The following is a 15501-nucleotide window of genomic DNA, read 5'->3' as shown; positions in this document are numbered from 1 at the left end:
ACATCAATGTCTCTGTCTCTCTCTCTCTCTCTCTCTCTCTCCCTCTTTGTCTCACTCTAAGATCAGTGAAAATATATCCTCAGGTGAGGATTAAAAATAAATAAATATATAAAATAAGTTAATCTCCTGTATAAAATAGGGATCATCATTATCCTCTCAAGTCATAAGGATTAAAGAAGATAATGAATATGAAATATATTACAACAGCTCAATATAAGTTCATTCGTTCTCCCATGTGCTACCTCATCATGGGAGCCAGATGAATGGGTCCTGAGCTGAACAGCATGTGGATAGGAAGAGGAAGGAAAGGAAAGGGTGCTCCTGGGGAAGTGGGGATAGGTCAGCCAAGAGAATGTAGCTGAGAATATGGATGAGGGCAGGAAGCACTACAGAATGTGTGCCTATTTAGAGCCACACTTCTTCCTCTACTGTGACCATGTGACCTTCAGGAATACCTATCACGGCCCCTCTCTCCTTCTGAAGATATAAAGTCACAAAAATGACTGTGATCCAGTCAGCCTATGTCTATACTCCATTCCCCTAGGTATGTGACCCAAACTGGACCAATCAGAATCATCCCTGGGATTTTTCATTTTGGAGTTAAAATGAAAGGGATTTTATTTTAGTTACCGAACTAACTGGAAGGTTTTTCACTGAAGGTCATTGGCAGCTATCTTTCCTGTCATTTGGAGAAAGTTTATCTCTAGTAAGTAAAATGAGGGTAACACATAGAATCCAGACAGAGATAAAGGATGGAAGGAGCAACACAGAGTAGGTGGAAGGGAAGGACAGAAAAGGAGAAAGAGAGGAAGAGAGAGAGAGAGAGAGCCCATTTGAGACCCTAGATCCATTTATACGTGAAGCCAGAACCACCCCTGGACTGTCTAAATATGGGACTCAATAAACTCTCTTTTTTGCTTTAGTTTAACTTTATTCCTGTCACTTTCAGTGGAAAGAGTTCTGACTAATCTTGAAGCAAAGAAAGAAAATAACTCTGCATAGATTATAGAAACAGTATTCATGACTAAACTGGGGAGGCTGACCAGGAGGGTGGCAGTTGGTATTTAAATATCATTGAAATGATAGCAGATCAGTTGACTTCAAAACTATTTAACTAGATGTCATCTTTAGGAAAGGATTCTAAGGGATGTCAGAAGGCTCTGCCCAGAGACCCAATCTGCTCCACATTCTTATCAACTTCTTTGATAAAGGCTTCTCAGGCAGGCTTATTAAAATTGTGAATAATCCAAAATTAGATCATGAGGATTAGTGACTCAATGACAGAATCCAGATTCATGAATGGTTGACAGCTGCAGGGGTGGACCCAAACATGCTGGATTGGTAGAATGGGGAATCATGTCAAATGTTATGTTCAAGGACCAGTTACACCAGTGTAGTGTGAGGAGGGCAGCAGGCCTTCCAGAAAATCACAGGAATTTTGGCTGGCTATAAGCTTGGTGTGATCCCAGAGCACAGCTGCCAAAATTGCAAACACAAGACCTGGCGAGCTTCACACAAACACAGTGTCCAGGACAAGGGAGATAATCATTTGGCCTTGTTCCATCCTGATCAGACCACATCTGGAGTACAAGGTGCAAGGAAACAAGAAGCAGCATCCTGTAAAGAATGGCTAAAGAGAGGGTCAGAAGTCATAGTAGCTATTTCTCCACAAACACCTCAAGGGCTGATATATGGCCAAGGGGAAACCTTATATGCTTGACTCCCAAGGACAGAACCTGACGATGAGTGAAAGTTACATGGAAGGCAGATGTTGGCAGCAGAGAAGTAAAACCAAGTCAGCCCTAGCTCAGACTCCACCAGTCTGTGAGTGTGGTCATCTGAAGGAAGCTCAGGTTCTTCTCTCCTCGGCACTCCACTGCCAAGGCAGGGGACGCTGCTATTGTGCTGCTTTGAGGACATTCCACTGGCTGCTGTACTGTGTCCCATTGCGACAAGATAGAACAGTGAGCTGACCAGGAGCTAAAGTACATGGGGCATGGGAGTCCAAGGGGGAGGCTGGGACAGATGGTAATGGGGGGAAATGCTCATAGGAAAGTGACCATCTTTTGGCCATCTTCTCTTTATGCCTCGCCATCTTATTTCAAAAGAAAAAGAAATAAACTACATAGAATATAGTCCTGGAATCCAGCCCTTTGTTGCGGTGGGGCCAGTAAAACTATATATATTTTTTTAATCTTTCCAAGGGATTCTGATGCATAGCTAGGTTTGGGAACAGCACAAATGACCCTACAAAGTGCTGATTCCAGGGAAAGTCACTTATTAAACTGGTTTCTAGATTTGATGGATCAACAGGCCCCTCTGCTTTATCTTCATATAATCAGAGTCAGTGTCTGAAGCTGGCAGCCCCTTTCCTTTGCTCTTTTGCCTTCTGTCCTCTGCTTTTCACCTCTGAACCATCAGTGATCCAGCTTTCACTATGCATATGACTGCTGACCTCTTCCCTCCTGGACCCAGGCCTTCTGCCTGCCCTCAACCTCCTGGAGCTCCTTGCCGTTTGTCCCCATCCCTTGGTCTCACCTCTCTCTCTGGCAGAGAGAGAAACATTTTTCTTTCCTTCCATCCAGTGCTCTTAGAAGGAGATCTCACACCTGGGTTCTTGGGGTTTAAATGATACTTTTTTTTTTTTCAACAAATAAGGATCTAGTGCCTGGTATAGCCATTCACTGTTCGGAGTGCTAGAAATAGAATGGCAATAAGAAAGACACAGTCCTTGAATCTCATAAAGCTTGTATGCTAGCTCGAGGAAGCAGATGATAAGATCATTTCAGTGAGTTGTTAAGGTTTATGAAGAAATAAAATCAGGCAAAAGTAATGGGAAACAGAAATTGATGGTCAGAGGGGCCTCTTTAAAGAGATAATATCTGAGCTAAAACTTAAAAAACAAGGAGTCATAAAAAGAGCAATCTAGACACGGAAAAGAGCATGTACAAAGGCCCTGGGGTGGGAATGAGCCTGCTGTGTTTAGAAAATTCAAAGAGCAGTATTGCTGTTTTGAGAAGGAGAAGAAAGAAGTAAAAAATGAAGGATGAGGAGAAAGGAAGAGGGAAGAAAGAGGAAGAGCATCAGAACAGCTTCCTGTAGCACCTAGAATCAATATTTAGTTTTTATGGTCTGCTTCTGAGTCTGCCCACCTACCTATACTCCTATCCCCCACACACAGTGGTTTGTGCTTGGAACCCTTCCTCTCTCTCATATTTGAGACATACAGTATTTGCAAATCTCTGAACCACAAATGTAAACTGGATTCAAGTTATTTCCCTTGGATCTCCAGAGCCTCAGCAAATCAGCAGATGAGAGTAGGCCCCTGTTCAAGTTTCCCTGAAGTTTTCATAGCAGTTATTATTATTCTGTGAAAGTTAGAAGCTTTGTCTATGCAGAGCTTGCAAAGGACTTCTAGTGATATCATCTAACCCCAGACCCTTCCTATCTTAGCCTCAATTCCAGCCTAGTCAAGACACCTGGTAAAAATTTCATACTAGCAAGAGCTGGCCAGCCACATAGAAAGCTATATGTGATGTAGTGAGTTCCCTGATATATATTCCAACACACTACACACTGTTGGAAGTGGGGGAGAAAGAGAGGGAATAACACTTTATATAATTTGGGTCACTTGCTACTCCATTATGTGCTTGAATGAGTATGGTTCCCTCAATCCTTCATATAGTGAGGATTTCAGATTTGTCATGTCAATGTTTCAAGACAAATGAAACACACACACACACACACACACACACACACACACACACACACACACACTCCAGTACCCAACTTAAGAAATATTGATCTCTTCCAGTGCTGAGGGAAAAACCAGGAGTGCTGGTCTTACTGAGAAATGTCCATTTGTTTCTATTCCCCACTAAAAAATCATCTAGAGGGGAACATAAATAAGGCTAGATTGAATCTAGTATCCATGCTATATTTAATGTACAAATTCAAAGGTTTTTTAAGGAATAATTTTGATTTATGAGATTTTGGCTTTCCATAGTGCCTCTTGAATCTAAGATTCAACTCCACTATACTCAAATTATTTCTTTGGTCTTCATTCTGAATGTATATCCCAGTGTTGTTTCTCCTTCTCCTCCTCCTCCTCCTCCTCCTCCTCCTCCTCCTCTTCCTCTTCCTCCTCCTCCTTCTTCTCCTTCTTCTTCTTCTTCTTCTTCTTCTTCTTCTTCTTCTTCTTCTTCTTCTTCTTCTTCTCTCTCTCTCTCTCTCTCTCTCTCTCTCTCTCTCTCTCTCTCTCACATATACACACATAAAAACACATGTGTGCACTTTAAAAAATATTTTTATTGATTTCAGAGAGGAAGGGAGAGGGATTGAGAAACATCAATGATGAGAATCATCAATCAGCTGACTCCTGCATGGCCCCCACTGGGGATCGATCCTGACTGGGAATCAAACCTGTAACCTCTTGGTTCCTGGGTCAGTGCTCAACTGCTGAGCCACACCCATTTGGGCCATTTTCTTGCTTTATCCAATTGTACCTTCACTTCTTTCTTTCCTTGCAGCTTCTTCCTTTATTGAGGGAGAAGGTGGGACAGAACAGGCAACTCCGACATATTGGCCCTTTTCTGTCTTTTCAGTATGAAACCTATCAACACACACACACACACACACACACACACACACACACACACACACTTCATCTACTGGTTTAATCAGTAGTTATATCAATTTCACATGTTGTTGAGGAGATCCATCTAGATGACCTGTCAGTGCAAGAACATGAAATACTGTGTTTTTACATGACTGTGCCTTAAAACATGTGGCAGAAACCTCCAATTGTCTCCCTAATTCCATTTTCTTTTTTTAAAATATATTTTATTGATTTTTACAGAGAGGAAGGTAGAGGGAAGAGAGTTAGAAACATCGATGAGAGAGAAACATCGATCAGCTGCCTTCTGCACACTCCTTACTGGGGATGTGCCTGCAACCAAGGTACATGCCCTTGACCGGAATCGAACCTGGGACCCTTCAGTCCGCAGGTCAATGCTCTATCCACTGTGCCAAACCAGTTAGGGCCCTAATTCCATTTTCATCTTCATCCTTATGAAAAAATAAATTCCTCCTCCAAATTTTAACTGGGCATGTGCCTGTCCAGCTAAATGCTAGATTTTCCAGGCTCCCTTGCAGCTAGGTGTGACCATGACTATGGAGTGTGTCTCAAAGTTCTGGGTGCAATTTCTTGGTCACATCATTAAAAGAAAGTTCTACTTTCTTTCCTTGCCTATATGATGAGTGGAACTGGCTATATCTATGCTGATATGAACATCCTAAAACAGTACTGTCCAATAGAAATAAGTCTAAGCCAGGTAAAATTAATTTTCTTTCTTAGCAGGTATCCAGTAGGAATAAATGTAAAACAAATAACTTTAACTTTAACAACATATTTTATTTAACCTAATACATCTAATTTTCACTCACATATGTAATCAATATAAAATTATTAATGGGAAGTTTATTCTTTATTCATACTAATTATTCAACAAGTGTGAATTTTACACTTACAGCATATCTCAATTCGGATTAGCCACATTTCAGTGCTGTGACTCATGGCTACATATTGACAAAGAGTGCTAGATGATGATGAAGCAACAAGACAGAAGGAATAACAATATAACTATGTATAGAGAAGTACTCAAGTTTTAAACCTTGAAAAATTACAATTTGATATGCTTTCATTTTTTGCATGTTTTTCCTCTTTGCATTTCATGAAACTGAAAGTAATAAACAGTCTCCACAACCATTAAGCACTTAAATATGTATGCACCTTTTAATTTTTATTATCAATTTGAATTAAATACTTATTAAAAGTGGACAAAGGTTAAAAATAAATTTAAATAATAAAAAAGAGAAAAATGGAAAATGAAAACACTAATTTGAAGAGATATCTGGACATCCATGTTCATTGCAACATTATTTACAACAGCCAAGCCATGGAAACAACCTCATTTAAGTGTCCATTGATGGCCCTAGCTGGTTTGGCTCAGTGGATAGAGCATTGGCCTGTATCACCAAAGGATCCTGGGTTCAATTCCGGTCAAGGGCATGTACCTCGGTTTCAGACTCCTCTCTGGCCCGGGGCCCTAGTCGGGGCTCGTGTGGGAAGCTCTACTTTCTTTCCTTGCCTATATGATGAGTGGAGCTCGTGTGGGAAGCAACCAGTCGATGTGTTTCTCTCACATCAATGTTTCTCTCTGTCTTTCCCTCTCTCTTTTCCACTCTCCCTAAAAACCAATGGAAAAATATCCTCGTGTTGAGGATTAATAAAAAAAAAAAATTAAGAATGTATCCACTGATGGATAAAGAAAATGTGGTATATACAGAGTGGGGCAAAAGTAGGTTTACAGTTGTGAGTATGCAAAACACAGTTTGTTCTTTTATTATTATTTAATAAGTATTGCATTTTTTTTCCATACAAACAAACTTTTGCTAACCTACTTTTGCTAACCCCTGTATGTATAATGGAATACTACTCAGCCATTAAAAAGAATGGAATCTTGCTATTTATGACAACATGAATGGACTTTGAGCACATTATGCTAAGTGAAATAAGTCAGACAGAGAAAGACAAATACTGTATGATCTCACATATCTAGACTCTAAAAAAAAAAGCAAGAACAACAAAACCAAGCTCATAGATACAGACAACAAATTGGTGGATACCAGAGGGGGCAGGAGGGTGGAAGAGGGTGTTGATGAAATGGGTTAAGTGGTCAAAAAGTACAAACTTCTGGTTATAAAATAAATAAATCCTGAGGTTGTAATGTTCAGCATGGCGACTATAGTTAATCATACTGTATTGTATATTTAAAAGTTGCAAAGAGAGTAACTCTTTTTAAAAATATATATATTTTTATTGATGTCAGAGAGGAAGGGAGAGGGAGAGAGAGAGATAGAAACATCAATGATGAAAATCATTGATCGGCTGCCTCCCACACAACCCCTACTGGGATCAAGCCCGCAACCTGGGCATGTGCCCTTGACCAGAATCGAACCTGGAACCCTTTGGTCCGCAGGCTGACACTCTATCCACTGAGCCAAACCAGCTAGGGTAAAAATAACTCTTAAAAGATCTCATCAAGAGAAAATAATTTGTAATTATGTATGGTAACGAATGGTAACTATTGAGTGATTGTGGTAATCATTTTGTAGTGTATACAAATATTAAATCATTTATACCTCAATATTTTTCTTTAAAAAGGAAAAGGGTAATGTACAAGAAAAGAGGAGAGGTGGGAGGAGTGTCTTACAATTAATTACAATATCATCAGTAGTACCTAATTTAAAGTAAAACTAGATAAGAATTCATTTAAAAGACCCCATCCTGCTTAAATTTCTCAGATTATACCTACGTACTTTTCAAACATATAATTTTACAGGCATGATCATATAACATCTTCATGTAAAAATAAAACAATAGTCAAATTAGTTTCTTTTTTCCTATCCAATTTGTTTCTGTTTCCCCACAAACAAAAGGAATTGGCTAAAGATTGACAAGGTTCTTTATGTTTCTAAATTAATCCTCTGGTTTATGGGAAAATGCAAAACTGAAGTCTATAACAGAAAAAAAAAAGCAAATATAAATAAGGACCTACTACTTTATACTTCGTGTCCCAAGATATGTCAGTTATTATCTTGGTTTGCTGCTGCTGTTTTCCTTCAATGAAGACAGCATCCAGAAGGCTGAGGGTAGCCGAGAGAATTCATTCTACTCTCAATTCATTTCATTGAATCAGTATAGAATACTGGTTCAGAGCATAGATTTAGGAGCCAGACATCCCTGAATATTTTTTTAAAGAATAGTTTATTGATTTTTTAGAGAGAGGGGAGAGGGGGATAGAGGGTGAGGAAAGGGAGGGAGGGAGAGAGAGAAAAAAGAGAGAGAGAGAGAATGAGAGAGAGAGAGCGATCGGCTGCCTCCTGTACTCCCCCTACCAGGGACCGAGCTGCAACCTGGACATGTGCCCTTGATGGGGAATCCACCAGCAACCTCCTGGTGTACCTGACAAAGCCCAACCAACTGAGCCACACGAGCCAGGGCAGTCATCCCTGGATTTTAATCTTCAATCTGCTGATTATCAGCTGTGTGACTATGGCAACTTACTAAACTCTTTAAGACTTAGTGTTCTCATATGCAAAAATAAGAATAATAATAAACCACCTCAAAGTACTACAAGAAATAAGATGTGAGATGAGTAGGAAGCACTTAACACAATGCCTGATGCGTTACTCACTGCCAAGTATTTTTCTATTTCTAAAATAATCATCTCATAACATATATTTATTTTAGCACCTACTGTGTGACAATTTTCTTTTGACAAGGATTATTTCTAATTCTCACAGCAACACTGGGGATGGGGTGTGGGAACTCACTTTCCTTTCACAGTTGGAGAGATTGCGGGTCAGAGAGGTGAAGTGGCCTGCCTGAGGTCACCAAGGACTTATGTGACTGAGCAGGAGTGGAAACGGACTCGGCCCATAGCAAAGCCTGTGCTCTTTCTACCAGGCTGAGGTAGTGTGTGCCCCGGAGTAGGACAAAGAAAGACAAGGCAAAGCAGCTTTGGAGGTCTCCAAACCTCCCAGTTTAGAATAAATCCCCCAATTATGTTTAAAGTTGGAGAAGCTTTTCAGATTTCAACTGGACATTCTTTTCCCACCAAGTTCCTTGAAATTTCCCTTTAAAGAGCATCTAGGAAAAGCCACTCTCATTAGCCAGGGTCTGGCTTTATTTTCCTAATAAACAGACCTAATAAATCAGACAAAGGAGGCTCTTTTATTTTCAATCGATTCTTGAACATTGCAGCCGATTTTCCTTCTCCTTGGCTTGAAATTGTGATCTGGGAATGGCTGGTCCTGCAAATTGTCCTCCCAGAAGAAATGCCCCCTTGAGGATCCTCCACTTGTTATTTTTAATCACTGTAATCTCCTTTTCAAAAGAGGCCCTGGTCAGAAACAGAGCAGGCCTTTCAGGGGCTTTCTAAAGCACAATTATTGCAGAGGGACCCGGATGGGGAGGAGGGAGGGAGAGAAGTGGTGGGAGAGAGAGGGAAGTCAATATAGTACTAACAACTTGGAAAAGCTGAATAATAATCTCAATTGGATTCTGACAATTGAGAAGAAACCCCATGTTTCAATACATTTACAATAAACAGTGGCCATTTCATTCCAGTCTAGAAAGCCTGGAGGATATACTGGGGTGGGGAGCATGGAGAGCAGAAGCTATTTGGGGGTGAACTGGAATACTGGGGACAAAGACTTGAGGCAGAAAAACAAGCCAAGGATTGATTCCAAGGATTGTGAGGGGCCCCAATTCAGGAAAAAGTTTTTTTAAAAAAGCAAATAGAACACCAGGGGAATGTTAATTTCCACAGCCCTAAGTCAATAACTCCACGAAGAATGCATTAGACTTACTTTTCACACAATTATTCTAAGAAAGTAAAAGCCAACATTAAAATGTCAAACTAGGTCAGCACCCCTTTCTTCCTAACGGTGAGTGGCGGAATCGGGTTTGCTAATCACAGAAGGCCTCCGTGTGGTTTCTGCAAGGTCTTTCTTTCAAGAGCTCTTAGCCACCAGAGAGGAGAAGGATGATCGCCCGTCTCATAGCCTGAGTGGGGGCTTCACAGTGCCAAAGGCTAACTAACATTTTAGGCTGGAATAACTGTAGAGTGGAAGTCTAGTGCTCCCCTCTCCCCCAGCCCCAGTTCCCACCTCCAGGCCATGGACACCTAGGCAATCAGGGAACCCCGTGGTCCATGTGAATACCTGAAGCACCTCCTTCCCCGTTCTGGAGCCCTGGCTACTGCCAGTGCTCAGCCAAACTGGGAGGATTCTTGTGGGAAGAGATGCCACATAGGGCACTTGGCCTAGGCCCCATACTGGTCTAAACCACCGAAAAAATCCTCCTGGGCTTAAATTAGGAACAATTTTAGGCAAGGCTTCTGCCATGGAGAAATCAGTCATTCATTTATTCAATTAATTCCTGAGGACCAGAAAACTGCTATTCACGATAGATTGGACAGGTGGAGTACTGAGAAAACCTACGTTTACACACACACACACACACACACACACACACACACACACACCAAAAACAAAACAAATCTGAATTATTAAATTAATAAAGGCTAACTCAAACTAGCATGTATGGAAGACCTCAGGCACACTCATCTTTGTAAACTCATTCCGGACAAGCACTCAGAGAGAGGCTGGATAAACAGCTATTTTCACAGCTGGAGAATGGACCCAGAGAAATTAAGGACTGGCACAAGGTCGTACAGCTACTAAATCCAAGTCCATCTGACTCCAGAGCCACACCTTTCCCTGCCACGGGGATCTGGGGCCATTTGCCAAGAGCACACAGATTCTCCATTTGGGGGAGGGCTAAAGAGACCAATGGGGTTATTCCCCGCTTCCCTCTGGTCCACGGAGGGCATCGGCTGTTTCCCAGCTGTAGGCCTAGCTCCTTCAGCCGCGCGCCAACCCAGCCGGGTCCCTCCAGCGCTGGGTCGCTGAGTCGCATGTCCTCCACCCAACCTCCTTCTCCTCTCAGTGAAGTCCCGAGGATCCCGCCAACCCGCGCGCCCAGGGTCCTGCCGGCTGCTTGTCAAGCGCTGAGCGCCTCTCCTTGCCAAGGGCGCACGCACGGCAGCCGGCTCTGGGTAGCTCCCGGTGGAGAAAGTCGGGGGGAATCCCTGGAGAAACGGGAGAAGCGTTCGGAAAAGGGTGGCCCCTGGTTCCAGTCGCCTGTGTGGCCCGGGCGCCCGCTGACACTGCCCCAAACTTTCTCCAGTCTTGCTCCCACCGCCTCCCCCCTCAAAGCTCTAGGAACCGGGACGGCGGGTGTGGAAGGGCGGGCGGCGGCTGTGAACCCATTTGCCCCACTAGATGCCCCCAACAACCCACTTGCCCCTGCTTGGTGCCAGAGTTGACTTACGACAGGGTGGGAGTGGAGAGACATGCCCCCTGTCACTCCCCGCCTGCCGGAGCGGGGGGAGGGGGGGCAGGTGAAACCAGGTAGGCTTCCTTCCCTGCCTCTGCTCAGGTATGTGCCGTGGAGCTGCCGTCATGCCCGGAAGGCGCTCAGCTGCTCGGACGTCCCCTCCCTGCGCTCCTGAATGCCTGCCCCCGGCTGAGGAGCTTGGGCGCCACATCACTGGGGCACGGATCCCCTGGAGCCACGGTCTCCCGACCTCCAGGGAGCAGACTTCGGGAATTTGGGCGTCCCTTTCCATCTTTCCTTTTCGCGGCTACACTAAAGGCCCGTTCCACTGGGTGTGTGTGGGGGGGGGGGGGGAGGGGGCACAGAGGGGGGGTGTCTGTCCTAGAAATCCAGAGTCATCTCCCTTGCCTAGAAAATAATTGGGAGTTCTTTCCAGAGACCCTTCCGAAAAGCTTCAGGCTCTTCCCTCCTTCCCATGCCCAGTTAAAGGGGAAGCTTAAAGTCCCCTTTCCTTGTGGGGATCTGTCGGGGGAAGCTGGAGTGAGGGTTCCGGGTTCCGCTGGGTTGTCAGAGAGAAGCTGATGTCTTCTCCTCCAGGAATGGAAGCGGGGAAAGCCGGAGTTCACCACCTTGCTTGGGATGCAACTGGGAGGAACCAGGTCCTCTCCACTCCAGAGATGGATCTGGAGAGAGGCGGGTCTCCACTGTTCTCCCGGACCCAGCCGGTTCCCTCCCAGCCAGACTGGTGTGACGCGTTGCTTTGCTATAGCCCACACCCGGGAACCGCGCATCGGAAATGGGGGTTGCCTCCCCTGGCAGAGGGCCCCACGACGGCCAGGAACTGGCTTGGGAATTGGCTCACAGCTAAAAAAGGGCTGAGGATAGCCCGGACAGAACGGTCCTGGCCGGGCTGCGCAGACACCGTGCGCCCGGGGACTGTGCGCCCTCCTCCGGTACCGCGCGGTCGGCGCCCTCCGGGGGCCGGGTCCCGCGCCCCCAACGCCACGCCGGGCCACTTACCGCGGTAGCTGGTTCCCGGCTTATAGAAGTCGGGGTCGCCCTCCACTCGGAGGCTGAACTCGGTGTAGCCCTCGCGGCGCGTGCCTTGAGCGCGCAGGATGCGGCTGCAGTAGCCCTCCGACTTGGGCACTTTGTCCAGGGTCTCGTCGGAGAAGGCCAGCACTACGGCCAGGGGCAGCGCCAGGGCCAGCAGCGCTGGACTCCGGCTCAGCCTCAGGGGCGCCGGGGATAGCCTCATCCTCGCGGGCCCCCAACTTTGTGCTACCGCCGCAGGCCCTCGCCACGCAACTCCTGCCCGAAGGGGTCCCCGCGGAGACCTGGCAGAGCCTGGGCGGGAACGGGAGCTCGGAGCCCGGAGACCGTGCCTGCCTTGGCTTGGCAGCTGCGCTGCGCGGAACTGAGCTGAGCCGAGCCGAGCTGAGCGAGCGGAGCAGCGCGAGGAAGGAGGGCGGCGGCAAAGGAGGAGGGAGGGCTGATTTTGCCCAGATCCCCGAGTGCAGCGCTGTTTTGTTTCGGAGCTGGCGATTAGCTGCGCTTCTGTGTTTATTTTGAGATGCTGATTCCCAGGGTCTGGCGAGGAAACCATAGGATACTGGGACACTGCGGGCTCTGTCCCACCACCAAGAAGGCTGCTGTCCCCACCCCCCCGCTACACTCTGGACCGTGTGGAGGAGGGTATTTGAAGGAGGGAAAGACACTAACTTTTGTTGCACACCTACTCTGTGCCTAGCTATATGCTGGGAGGTTTACTTGTGCTATCTGCTCACCTTCTCCACCCTGACTGCACACAATAAACATGACATTACTTTGGCTCATTGTATAGATGAGAAAACTGAGGCCTCAGCCAAACAGATAAGGCAGGATCAGATGCCATGACTATCTGACTATTGTTCTTCTCATAGCGGCTGTTGGAACAAGTCAGACGGGAGGATAAGAAATGGACAAAAATAACTCACCCATTGGGCCCAGTAGGCACAGTGCCTTGGAAAGGAGTTTTGCAAGGCTCAAAGAAAAGTCTGTGTTTCCTTGGCTTAGATTTTAGTTCAGGTTCTCAGACCCCAGTGAGACGATTGGAGAGGAGCTGAGCCTCGGGGCTCCCTGGGCAGAGCCTCAGGCATTAACCCCAAGGCCAGGCAGCAGAAGGCCCAGGTGCAGAAATTTCTCCCAGGGTTTGCCTAAGGACAGGTCTGAATAAAACCTTAGTCCTGCCTCTCACCTACCGTGAGACTTGGGAGAATAATTTAACCTCTCCCAGCTTCCTTTCAATGCTCTGGAGAAGGTATTTGTGAGTGCCTGTGGGCCAATACACTCTTCCTCTAGGGGGTGCTAGGATCAAATGAATTGAGCCATATAAAACTTGGGCTGGTTTTTTTTTGTGTGTGTCCTCCACCCCTCCACCCCTTCAGTGGGTGGGTTTGGGCTGACCCGGAGAACCACAGCAATGAAGACCAAACCTACCTTGGAGATGCCTGGGCCTCTGCCTCCCCGCAGTGTGCACATTCCTAACTAGGTGCTCTCAGAAAGTTCAATAACCTAGCTCCCCCTTCCCCTGGGCAGTCAACACACCTCAAGAGTCTCCATTTAAAAAGCAGTCTCATCCTAGCTGGTTTGGCTCAGTGGATAGAGCGCTGGACTTCTGGGTTCAATTCTGGTCAAGGGCACATAACTCGGTTGTAGGTTGCAGGCTCCTCCCTTAGCTTGGGCCCTGGTCTGGGTGGGTGCAGGAGGCAACCAATCAGTGTGTTTCTCTCTCTCTTTCCCTCTCTCTTCCATTCTCTCTAAAAATCAATGGAAAAATATCCTCGGGTGAGGAATAAAAATAAGTAAATAAATAAATAAATAAATCGCAATCACCTTTGATTTCCAGGTCAGGTTTTTCTCTTTAACATCACTACCAAACAGCCCGGATGAGCCATCACTACCAAACAGCCCGGATGAGCCATCACTACCAAACAGCCCGGATGAGCCATCTGCATTGGAGGTCCCCAATGCTCTTCATCTGCCCACTCACTCCTCCGTTCTTTTGCTGGGACTCTCGCTGCCACTATTAACCTTTTGCACTTGGATGTCAAGTGTGACTCGACATGGTTAGCATTAGAATAAAGAAATTGAGAAAAAAGCAAGCGAGTGCAAAGGGTTAACTGGACACCTTTTTTCAGAGGTCACCTGAAAGTGCCCCCTCGCTGAAGCCATTTACTGGATGCTCTTTTCTCAGCCCCAATCCTCCTTGACACTCAACAGCACTTGATCCAGCTGACCAGCCTTCCTTTGTAAAAGTGACACCCACATTCACATCTGCGTCCTGAGTGAATTATCTCCAGTGTCACTATATTGGCTTGGAGCTCATGCTAGACTCCATGGTGCATAATTCTAGTCATATGGTAAGTTTGCATTGGATGTAGATTTAGGGGTCAACTCTGGGCTGAGCAGTGGGCACCAGAGAGAACAAAAAATTCATTCATTTATTCATTCATGTTGAAGGCTCTCCATGTGCTCAGCTCTGGGACACAAGACATATATTGCCTCTGTGGATCTTACAATCCTGTGGGAAAGGCAAATATTGAATACAGTTCCACAAATCTTTTCAAATTATAATTGTGATACATGCTACAAACTAAGTGGTTCATGAGAGTATACCCAATTTTTGTCTCAGAGGACTGGAAACTGCAGAGATGCATATTATGTGGCTCCTGTTTCACAAAGAAGCCCAAATATGTGCTCTTGAATGTCTTTTCATCTAAATCAACACATTCAAATCTAACATGGAGGTGGGTGGTATGAGCAAGCTGGGATGTAATAGTTAATTTTTTATGGATCATTGACAGGAAAACCATGTGAGATAGGAGCCCCCCCCCCCCCCCCCCCCAGAGTTCTATTTTCCAGATTAGGAACTTATAAAATTACCTGTGTAGGTGCCACAGCTAATAAGGGAAAAAAGAACCAGCATTCAAAGCAGGCCTCAACAACAATAGAATAGGGTTCTTTCCACTATACAGTGGTGACCTCATCATCTGGGCAACAACAGAGGCTCTAAGCAGCCCATCACACTTCAATGCCACTACCCAAGCTAGATTTTCCCTAGCCAACTCGGCTGTCACAGCAGACCTCTGCTCCCCTCATACATCTAATCCATCACCAAGTCATTATCTTCACCTTCCAACTAGCTCTTGAATCTGTCCACTTCTCTCCATCTCCTCTGCCACCACACCAGTCTGAGCTGTCATCATCTCTCAGCCTCCTAATTGGACCGCCCGCATCCACTTTTGCTCCCCTCTAATCTGTCTTCTGCACTGAAGCCCAGATGCTCCTTTTTACAATGAAGAGTTGGATGTCAATCCCAAGGTTTAAATCCTTTCCCAGTGGCTTTTTAGGGCTCTCAGAACAAAGACAGAATCTTTAATGTGGCTTCCAAGGCTCTGCTGGATAGCAGCTCAGGCCACGCACCCTTTCTCTCGTGGGCTCCAGCCACTATGGTTTTTCTGCTTTGTGAACTTCTGCCTGTGTGGTTCTCTCTA

The 15501-nt window shown here is 45.5% G+C and overlaps 1 protein-coding gene across 1 annotated transcript in view; it reads right to left on the bottom strand.

Annotated features, from left to right (window-relative positions):
* The window catches only part of SPON1 (spondin 1), a 256888-nt gene extending 244516 nt beyond the window's left edge, over nucleotides 1-12372 (bottom strand). The window contains exon 1 of the mRNA XM_054724749.1: nucleotides 11987-12372. Coding sequence (XP_054580724.1) covers nucleotides 11987-12224 — 238 coding nt within the window. The 5' untranslated portion in view covers nucleotides 12225-12372. The remainder of the gene's footprint in view (nucleotides 1-11986) is intronic.
* Between the last annotated feature and the right edge of the window lie 3129 nt (nucleotides 12373-15501).

The sequence above is a fragment of the Eptesicus fuscus genome, chromosome 13, assembly GCF_027574615.1.
Source record: "Eptesicus fuscus isolate TK198812 chromosome 13, DD_ASM_mEF_20220401, whole genome shotgun sequence".
NCBI lineage: Eukaryota > Metazoa > Chordata > Mammalia > Chiroptera > Vespertilionidae > Eptesicus > Eptesicus fuscus.
Note: the sequence above shows the minus strand (reverse complement) of the source record. Positions and strands in the feature narration are given on the sequence as shown.